This window comes from Lipotes vexillifer, unplaced genomic scaffold, assembly GCF_000442215.2.
Source record: "Lipotes vexillifer unplaced genomic scaffold, Lipotes_vexillifer_v1.1 scaffold2149, whole genome shotgun sequence".
Lineage (NCBI taxonomy): Eukaryota > Metazoa > Chordata > Mammalia > Artiodactyla > Lipotidae > Lipotes > Lipotes vexillifer.
Genome location: NW_006789508.1, coordinates 63,305 through 74,413, shown reverse-complemented (window position 1 = coordinate 74,413; position 11,109 = coordinate 63,305). Strand labels below are relative to the sequence as shown.

Here is an 11,109-nt window from a genome sequence, read left to right as displayed (position 1 = left end):
ATGGCACACCGTGTGATCAGGAAAGGTCTCTAAAACGCACCTCATATTTCCTCTTCTGGTGCTCGGGTTCGCCATTCCAGCCGCTTTACTAACAATCTCCCCATTTGGAGAGTCAGCGCCTTTAACCTCCTGTTTCGCACAGTCTGCAATTAATGCGTAGGATAAACGGGATGAGGGGGAACCAGTGAGAGAATAGCTGTAGGTGTTTGGACAGGTTCATGTCACTCTAATTTTCGATCAGGAAGAAGAATTAACCAAAGGCTTAGCCTGCCACCCTGGAACCAGAAGAGGTCCTGAAGCAATCCTGCAGTTTTGCGGCCAGCTCACAAAAAAGCAAGTTGAAAAATGGAGCTCAGGGGCACTGCAACTCACAAACCTGCAGAGTTACAAAGGACAACTTCCGTCGAAAAATATATTGAGGTAAGGCAACGAAGAGGATTTGAAACTAAGACAGAATTGCAGGAAACAGGTTTCAAGAGGTAGACTCGAGTCTCCTTTAAAGCACAGGAAAAGCAGCAGAAATTCAAAAGATTGAAAGATTGCAAAAGATTCAACCTCCTCAGGGCTTTGTGGATGCTGAGCAGGGGGCTCCTGCTGGGGTAAAGTTTCAGCCTTGTCAGTGAGCTCTCGATAACGAGTTTTCACCTCCTACTGGGATGGAGAAGTTTCAGCTTCCTCTGTGGGCTCCATAATTTGATCTGGGCTCCCAAAAAAATCCCCAGGTAGGCTCTCCTCAGGTTAAATGGCATCCATACTGGGATCTAAATAATCACCCTGCAACTGTCGTTCTAGACCCTGACTGTTTTTTTGAAATTGGCCTATAGTTCCAACAATAATTTTGTCAATCCGTTGATGCTGAACTACATCTTTCTTGAGGTTTGGGGGTGAATCAATAAACTTCATTGGTTTTGAGCTGTTACTACCTAGACGTGGAACCAGTATTTCAAATGATTGGGGACCTTCAGCCTCATCTAGACTTATGTGTTTAGTCTTACTTTTGTGTCCAGACGGGAGAGCCAATGGCTGATTCTGATCCCGGTGTAGCACTGGAACTGCCTCTGGGAGCTTTTGATGTTGGGTTTTCTTGTTATTCAGATCCTGATGTGGAACAGCAAACTGATCTGGCCCTGCAGGCAGCTCTCCAACCGAATCCGTGTCCGGGTATGGAACCTCAGTCTCAGTCAACTCCTGATGAGGAGGGGCCAACACCTGGACTGGACACAAGAATGTTAAGTAATTAAAGCCCACGGCTTCTGCCAGGGGTGTAAGGGCATGGGGCAATTGGGAGGAGGGTCTGAGGCCTGTGAAGACCAAGCCTCTGTCAGCCGCGGGGGGTTGGGGGTCACCTGGACGGGGCCCAGGGCCCACTCCGGAGGCTGAACTGCCTGGACTAGAAGCCACCGTCCTTGCCATGTGAGGAAAAACCGTGGGGCGCAGCCGCGAAATAACATGCGGCAGTTCACAGGCCCAGGACAGTGAGGAGCCGGAGCCACATCCTCCTTCAGAGCCAAACCGAACCGCTATGCCAGCGCCGCGACGCGAGGGCTCACGTTAGCAACCGCGCGCCCCGGCCCCGCCTAACGTCCCACCCGTTATTTATGATGTCTTTAGTTCCGCCACCGCTATCGGTCTCGTGCAGAGATCCAATCCGCGCCACCAGAGTGGGCCTTTTTCCCAGAGTCCCCAGGACGCAAGCCATCCTTCACCTTGCAAAGGTGACAATTACCTCCTGCCCGGCCCTCTTCCCAACCCCGCCCTGCCCACCCTGGCCCCAAACAATGAGGCGGAATTTGGGCTGCAGATGCAAGTGGCCCCAAACTCCAGCAGGCCAGGGGTGGAGGGGGGTTGGGAAGGATGCAGAGCTTCCCGTGGAAACCAAAGGACCTGGCATTCCGGGAAATTCAGAAGTGCTAGTCCAGTTCTGGGAATCTGAAATCTTCCTCCTCAAAGCTGAAGTCTGAGAGACATTCTTCCTCCCTTTGGCCACACGGCTGACATGAAAAGTAGCTGACCTGCAAAATGAGCACCAGTTAGGGTGGTGGGAGGGGAACACTCCTTACAATTATGCTAACATGTTGCCATTGACTGCAAACTCTCAGTATTCACGTCTCATGATTCATTCACCACTCTAATATTAGGGGGTCACCACTGAATCAGTGATGACTCCAGAACTTCTGTAAGAGGGATTTGGGGCAGGTGAGCAATTCATTCTGGGAAAGAGAGTCTAAAACCAAGTGAATGGCCCTTTACATTAGCATGGGAAAACTTCTCTCATCCCAACTTGTCTCAACAGAGCCATTAATCTAGAAAAAACTACAGTGTCACTTTTCAGGGGTCTACCCTGTGTGCACACATGGAGAAGACACTTAGAATGTTAAAGGCAGCATGTTAAGTAATTTTCTTGAAATACTGTAACTAGCACCCAGTTTACTTTCTTCACAGTCCTTTTCATAATCTATTTAATTGTAGTCCTTTTTAATTGCCTGCTACACCTTTAACACCTAAACTCCAAAAGAGAAGGAGCTTCACCCTATTTCCAGGGCCTAGTACATAATGGTTTCTAAATGGAACTGATTCCAAGATTGGCCTCATTTAGGAGTGGATCTGTTGTTATAATCAGGTTTCCAAAATCTTTACTATCAGTATGGAATCCTTTCCTCTCGCATTTCACAGGAAATTACACTTCTTAAAGCCCAAACATGGATATGTTTGAAGTTGCCTTGACTGATTTAAATTGAATTGAAATAATTATTTTGTACAGGAAAAACTTTCAATTTTTTTTCCATTTTTCAGAACATAACCACCTTTTCTTTCTCTACTTTCTTCTCTTCAAAACAAACTTTGAAACATTGGGGTGAGTTAAATAATCAGAAATCTAGCCAAAAATTAAGCTCTCAGTGGCATGAAACACATTTTTTGCTCATTTTATATAAAAATTCTATATGTAGTACATTAATGTTCTCTTTTAGAAATTACGCTGACAATCCCTAATTCGAGGTATCCATATAACTGGTATACAGAAAGGTTCTTTGGCAAAATATTTAACACAAGATATATATGAGATCTGGGTAATACACTTTACTTGAAAGGCATGAATAGTTTTTAAACAGTGTAGCATAATCACACTTAAGACCATAGTTACTTTGTTCCCAAATCCGTGCAATTCTACTTGAGGGGAGTTCTAAAGGGCCTGTGTCTTCTCCTGTGTCCACAACCGTAGACGGACACTGATGGCCCTCAATCCTGCTCTCCAAACTTCAAATAAGGGCCCAGAGACAAGGCTCGGAACTTGGAAAAGTCCTAGAAATTTCCTGCCTAAAAGCAGTTTCAAAGTTTCACCTTTTCCTAAGGAAGACACAGCTGAGTAGACATGACGAAGTCTTCCAAATCCTGCTGGGTGCTTTCAATTATGGCTACACTGGCTGTGTACCCCTTGAGTTTTTATCTTCACATACTTGAATTAAATCCTGTAGTTCCTTTTTGGTTCTAGCATCTGTGACATCTTCACAGGGTCTACATGCCACAGCTGTTTTACCACTTTCTGAAATAAAGTTAACAAGGATCAATTCAGAAGTTTTCTTGTTCTAAAACTTCCTGTATACAAAGGTAGCACCAAATAATTAGACATTCTTTTGACTTCTAAAAGCGGAAAACAAGAGCATTTTCCTAGAAGTTCCCTCATCTGACACTTTAGTTTTTATCAAAATTATTTGTGAAAACATATATAAGAAGTATCAACTTTGGTTCAAAAACTTTATGAACTTAGAAATAAGAACTAAGGAATAAGGACATAGAAATTAAAAGGTGTGGAAACAAAAATGTTCGATCACGATACAATTAAATAGGAAGGCATTAGGTGGGGGTCAAAGTGAGTTCAAACCTGGGAGAGATACCACTGGACTATAACAGGTACTTCCTATTAGCAGCAAGGCAAGTACCTACTCCTTGGGACCAAAATTCTACCAGATACAATGAACATAGCTTTAGAGACAGACACAGAGAGAGAGAGAGCATTTGAACACTCTACTGGCAGAAACTGGCCCATGTACATTTTGGACAATACAGCTTTCCTCAAGGCAAGCTAGGGCCACCAGGCTTTTTGGTCTAAGGAGTTTTGGGTACATATAAGGAGTACCTTGGCATATTAGGCACAAACAACCCAGGCATTTAGTTTGGTTCTTAAATGTTGTTACCCAGAGTTGACAGCTGATGGAGATTCTGCCTGATGACAATGGAAAGCAAACTTCACTGAAAGGACTGCCCAGGCTGGAAAGCCGAGACCAATCCAGGGTCAATTCTTAGAAGCAAAGAAGGTCTCTGACAACTTAGCTAGGTTGTCTCCGACTCTCAGCCTGCAGGGCTGTGGAGCAGGGGAGCAATTCTGTTCCTGGAATCTACTAATCATAAAGTTTCCTTTGGGCACAGCCTGTGCCATTCTCACCGCTGCATAACCCGATAGGGAACACAATCAACGCTATTCCATCGCATGACCACTTTCAAGGTTAAAAAAACATAGCCGACTATTATATAAGAATCATATTCACCCAATACATCAGAAAGGAAAACTGAAATTAAACTGATTCCAAAAACATAATCTAATAAACACATCAACAAGAAAACAGCAGTAAAAATAACAGTCAGTATATTTTGTCTGCTTACTATGTTTCAGGCATAGTTCTAAGCTTTTTAGATTCATAATCCCATTTACTCTTATAATATTCCCCATTTGGTGGTAAGCTGAATTATTAACCCTATTTGCAGATAAAGAAATTGCAGCTTAGAGACATTAAATACCTACAAATGTCTCCGGCTAAAAAAATCTAACATTGCAACAACAACAAAATCTAAGAGACAAAGTTAGGACTCAAACACAGGTGTTCAAGGCTTATAATCACTACACTATTCTGAACGAGAAGCAAGCAATTGAGGAAGAACTGGATCAAACACTTTCTGTATGAACTGAGGCAAGTCATTCTACATCTAAACGCTGGGGACAATAATATTTGCTGTCTTTCTCATAAATACCACAGAGAACAAATATAAGACTGCTGCTGTGAAAGCATCAGGTGAATGAAAGAATATGTAATGTTTTAGATAACCAGTATTATCATCCAATTAACTTTTCAAAACAGTTTATTTGCTCACTGAAACTGAAGCACTTCAAGGACAATCAAAAACGTCTTACCTAAAACCACATTCAGCAATTTCTGGAATGCATCTGTCATTTGTGGGTTACCTTCCTTCCCATAAGGAATGATAATGACCGTAAATCCAACCAAAACACATGAATTTAAAATGCCTATGTGAATAACTGATTTCTAGGTTATATGTTTAAAACTAAAAATGCATCTGTAATTCTTAGATCATTACCTTAGTGATTGAGGCCAGGCACAAAACTGGGGTACAGGTGAATATCTCTGTTGCAGGTATACCCTAGCATGGCACATTTTTACTGCTCAGATCCATTCTGGAAGTTCCTAAAATACTAGACGGGAAATGCAAACCAAAAACGTGGCACAAATCTCATATTACTCACAGATTTCAAATGCACAAGCTGAGACTACACTGATACAGACACTGCTCTCCCGTGCATAAAGCGCTGGATTCATACAGAGATAGACTTGGTTGTAGTGCAGATGATCTGGCCTCTTATCACCCACTCAGGGGGATGGTGGAGCCTCCTCCACCCCATTCGCTAGCAGCCCTGCCTCTGACTTAAAAACCTAAGTCCAAGTGCCATGGATTCTAGGAAAAAACTCAGTACCAGTCGGAATCCCCTTTCTAGGGATCTACATTTACTTATTCTGCTCAGGCCCTTTTATAGGAGGCAAAGGACTGAACATTTACACAAGAGTTTATTTCAATCTTTAGACAATGATTCTGTTGGGATAACTGAAGGCCAAAAGACATGTATTTGAAGGACTATTTTAGCACAAAAATAATTATTAACCAAAAAAATTAAAATTCCTAACTAATATTCCCTGCTCCTAAGCTTCTTGACAGGCAGTCAGTTCTAAAATTCTAAAGGTTAAGGTGCTCTCAGATATTGCCTAAGGTAAAAACCTATATTGTGGGGCAGAAAATTCTGCCCAGGGCTTTGGTTGCTTAGAAAAGGTGATGATGTATCTGAAAAGTTGAGTTTCAGAAAGAAAGGAAAAAGGAGAAATCCCACTCCCTCACCTCCCCACACGCACACATACTGGAAAGCAGACCTTCCTCCAACTTATCCAAAGGTTCCTCAGCCATGCCAACTCCAGGACTCCTGCACTCGTGGGAGGGCAGCACCACCTCGAAAGCACAGAAGAACTTCAGGCTTTGCTCCTGAAGTGGTGTCACAATATCTGTATTTTCCCTTTCTTCAACGTTAGAACGATCCGGAAGCTGTTTGGATTCTGAATGAAAGGCTAGACTTCAACATATTCTGTTGTTAGAAATAAATACCAAACTCCAGCAATCCCAGGTAATAGTTTAGGTATGCTATCCCTTCAAAATCAACTGAGACTTGCAAATGAATGACTAGATATGGACAACTATTTTTTTCTTTATGATATACCATACAAATACTGGAGAAAATTATAGACACCACCATCCAAGTCATTGAGATTATCACTAATTCTAGGTGGTAGGCCAACGCTCAGATACTTCCATGTGCAAGTCTCTCACATCTCCTCCCCATAGCCCTGTTCTATTCTTCTCTCTAAAGTCTAGGAGTTCAATGTTGAAAGGAGTCTGGTTAGTCAAAGAAAATCTACAGAGTTTACCTTGATGATCCTTTTTGACCACCCACGGAAACCAAAGTTGTCATTTGCCAATTCTTGGCATCTGGAGCTCTTTAGGGCAAGCGTATTACGTTGAACCGCCTTAGGTCTGGTGCCGAGATGAACCGAAAGACATAAAAGACCTAAAAATATCACAATCCTACCTAGAGACTCATTTTGGATATACCTGAGATTTATCAATACGAATTTTATAGAGTGGTTGTGAAGATTAAGTCGAAAATTTTAAGCAATGGGTTCACAGTGATCCCTAAGTAAATGTTATTTATTATTTTTAAGTCCGTACTTTTCTGCATCATTTCCAGGACCCCTGACTAACCGGGAGGTTCCCTGACCTCTGGTGCTGAAAGTGATGATGAAAGAACTAAGGAAGCCCCACAGAAGCCTAATATGGGGCTGGGGGTAAGCAAAGGAAGTGAACTGTACTGTTTCATTCGTCTCATCCTGGAGCTCCTGCTTGAGAATATGACCTGAAAAGGAGGTAAGATGGACCTGCCACTGAATTAGGATCTTAATCTGTAGCACACCCTCCCCAAGTTACTAACACCTGTTAGAAGAGGGAATACATATACCTCTATGAATGTTAAATAAAGCAACCAAAAGAATTAGAGGTTCATCTGCATTAACAGGCTTCTATGAGAGTGCAAATATTTCCAGTCTTAACTCTCTAAAGAACTTACATATTACTGGAGAGTTTTTACATCCCTAGTTCTTTCTTAAATATCCATTTCCATTTTGAACAGGGTGTAGTATATAAATATAGTCATAAAAAGTCACATAATACAAATAAAGTCAAAGCATTGTTAACTCTTTATTGATTTGTTTGTGCATTTTCCTTTGTCACTAGTTTATGAGCTCCTTAAGTGGCTGGAGGAACCATATATTATTCTCTCCTTGTTGCCAGAAACAAGCATAGATCTTGGCATACAATAGAGGACTGATGGTCTGTTAACTGAGTGAATGAATGAGTACATAATAAAATGAGATTACTTTCTCCAACTGAAGCTGCCTGCTGAGAAGGAGAAATGAAGACTAATTTTTAAATGTTGAGTGTCACATAGGACGCTAGGTCCTGTGCGGTGAGTCATAATGGAGCTGTCCTGGACAATTAGGAAGCTTCAGAAGGGCTCTGAGCCCCTGGGTAGTAGAGACAGCTGACATCTGGGATAACCTTGCCACAGTTCTTGCTGGCAAACCTTTCCCTTCGTGCTACTGAGAAAAACTCAGATACATTAGGCCTTTCCTTCATTTTATTTTAAGATGTTATTCTCTTTTCTGTATTTATAAAAAACACAGGGGAAGTAAGATAAGAAGTATGTATACCTGCCAATGAATAAAAGAACACACAACTGGAACTTCTGTGCTGGTGCAGTGGTTAAAACTCCACGCTCCCAATGCAGGGTGCCTGGGTCCTATCCCTGGTCAGTGAACTAGGTCTCACATGTATGCTGCAACGAACAGTTTGCACGCCACATTTCAGGAGCCTGCGAGCCACAAAAAAAGAAGCCTGCCTACTGCAAATGGGGAGCCCACATGCCACAACTGGGGAGCCACTGAGCCGCAACTGAGGAGCCTGCCTGCTGCAACTGAGACCCAGTGCAAGCAAATAAATAAATAAAATTGAAAAAGAACGCAGCAGTAGAGTAGGGAAAATGTTCGGGGTTGTGGGTAGTAAACTAAGGCTCTGCATTAAATAAAGAAATCTAATAGGAATGCCCTTTCCTCTCAACTCTATAGTGACTTGGAGAACATTTTCTTCATTACTCTATCAGTGACGGGCTTTATGCTGTGAAAATCTCACAACCTACGCTTATGGAATGGTCTTAATGTCCAATATAAGAAAAGAACTCATTACTCACAACTGATACCAAGTAACTGTTTCATAATCTTTCCAGGACCATCTGTAATATCTGAGTGGTTATGCGAAATGGTCGCAGGGTCTGCAAATTAAAGAATGTCTGACACAAAATCATTTCAATCGCACGGAGTACAGCCAGGATTGAAGAAGGTGTTAAACAGGGTACAGAAGTGGGAGGTAGTGTACCTGGAGTCCCATCTGAGGAGAGTTCTCAGATTCAATAAAGGTGACATCAGTGAGTAAAGAAATATGGGAGAGAAGAGGCAGCAAGGTCAGTAGGAAGTAGCCAGAACAAGAAGCCAATCAGAGAAGACACACAATTATAAAGGGAAAGGTCTGGGAAATCTAAGCCTCACTTATTCAGAGGAATTGAAAAGGTCCTTGAAAAAGGAATGGTGGCTGAACGGAGGTACATAATGAAATGTTAATTCTGGGGAAGTAAAATTGGATGGCATGTTGACATGGAATAAGGTTTCTACAATGCATTAAAGAATATTTTAACCATTTTCTGGAATCTGAAGGGAGTTCTGAATAGGCAGTTTGAGAGTGATGAGGATGAGGAAGCCTCCTTTACTAACGTAACATCTGACAAAAGCTTGTCAAGCTCAGGACTTCCCTGGTGGCACAGTTGTTAAGAGTCCGCCTGCCAGTGCAGTGGACACGGGTTCGATCCCTGGTCCTGGAAGATCCCACATGCCGCAGAGCAACTAAGCCCGTGTGCCACATCTACTGAGCCTGCGCTCTAGAGCCTGTGAACCAAAACTACTGAAGCCTGCGTGCCTAGAAACCGTGCTCCGAAACAAGAGAAGCCATCGCGATGAGAAGCCCACGCACCACAACGAAGAGCAACCCCCGCTCGCCGCAAATAGAGAAAGCCGGCACGCAGCACCAAGACCCAGTGCAGCCAGAAATAAATTAATTAACTGATTAAAAACAATCGTCAACCTCACACATTTAAAATCCACATAAAAGTAAATATAAGGAAGACTCTTGTGAAGATTTCTTAAATTAAGGGGCAGCATAAAATGACATGGGGTTTAACATCAGTTAAGTTTGGGTTTGGCCTCTAGTTTCCACATTTACTATCATGAACCTTAAGCAAGTCACTTAACCATCCTGAGTTCGGCTTTCTCCATCTAGAAAAAAGAAAGAGACAACTAGGGAACTGGGGGATCAGTGGAACAGTGCATCTGAGAGCATTCTGTACACCACAGTGCTGTATAAACGCTGGCCTATTATTATTATTTTCTTCCCCTGGGATCTTAGTTCCCAGACCAGGGATTGAACCCGGGCCCTCATCAGTGAAGGTGCAGAGTCCTATCCACTGGACAGACAGGGAATTCCCGATGGCCTATTAGTTTTAAATTCAGAAGTTCATCCCAGTAGAGCGAGGAATTCCACATTTGGACCCACCTTCACTGGAGATGTGTGAAAAAGTTGCTTCTGGTCACATGCCTTTTGGGCTCTGTGGGCATCCATTGCTGAATAAAATTTGATGATGGCATAGAACCAAGGACTGCCCACTGCTGCGTTTGGGAAGACTCAGACCGGATGCCAAACTGGGAGAGGACTGTGAAGAGAGAATGCTGTAGGATGGTCCCACACTAAGTAAGTGCAGTAAATTTCAGACCCAGGAAACTAAACCGCCCATTCCCTTATATTCCCCCAGCCCTTCGCCACAGGTAACTGTGGTGAGCCTGCTACTCCAAATACTTCTCATTTCATGAGCAAGTTTCCCTCTGAAATCCTAAGCTTCGAGAAGCATTAGGAGGCAATGCCTTCTGCTGGGAACTCTCTCTCAAAAGTCTATGGGGGAGAGCTGACTGCTCAGGTCATCTCTAGAACTAAGATTCCTCTCAACAGAGACCACAGGCAGATGAGGTGCTAAAGCAGTACCCCGGGGCACCCAGCTACTGGGGCGCGGGGCGGCTTCCTCCACCCCACCCTCTGCTCCGGCTCGTCTCACTTGCAAGGCCTCAGCCATGGATCCAGAGCTCAGCTCCCGCACCAGGAAGGTTTTGTCACCCCCGATGAGAACCACAAAAGGTACCAAGTGCAGCATCCTAACATCACCACGCGTGCGCTGCTCAGGGCGCAAGCAGACTGTGCCAGCGAACGTGCACCCGCGCTTTTTAAAAAGTTAGTGTCAATAAATCGAATATATAGAAAAATAGTTGAAAGCCCCTGAGTGTTTTGTGGATAGAAAAGCATGAGATTCAGAGGAAGTTCAGAACTTGACAGTCTAAGAATAAACTAGCTCTCCATTCCGCTAGAAAGACTAGGTAGCAGCTTCTTGTTATGGAACCAGAAACTCTCAGGCTCCAAATAGGACATAAAACAGCATCACTTGTACGCTTCATAAAATTGCAGAAGCAAACAAAATAAACAAAAATATATTTACACCTGTCCTATAAGACAAAGGATACTTGAGACCTAATATATATAAAATCAGTTTACAAACTGTGATGCACTATA

The 11,109-nt window shown here is 43.0% G+C and overlaps 1 protein-coding gene across 1 annotated transcript; it reads right to left on the bottom strand.

Annotated features, from left to right (window-relative positions):
* Positions 1-1,910: 1,910 nt before the first annotated feature.
* On the bottom strand, positions 1,911-10,696 carry LOC103086192 (RAD52 motif-containing protein 1-like). Its single transcript, XM_082931256.1, is given in 8 exon segments — positions 1,911-2,012; positions 3,456-3,541; positions 5,186-5,240; positions 6,181-6,381; positions 6,762-6,901; positions 10,044-10,184; positions 10,187-10,220; positions 10,601-10,696. Coding segments are annotated over 8 exon segments (855 nt in total).
* Between the last annotated feature and the right edge of the window lie 413 nt (positions 10,697-11,109).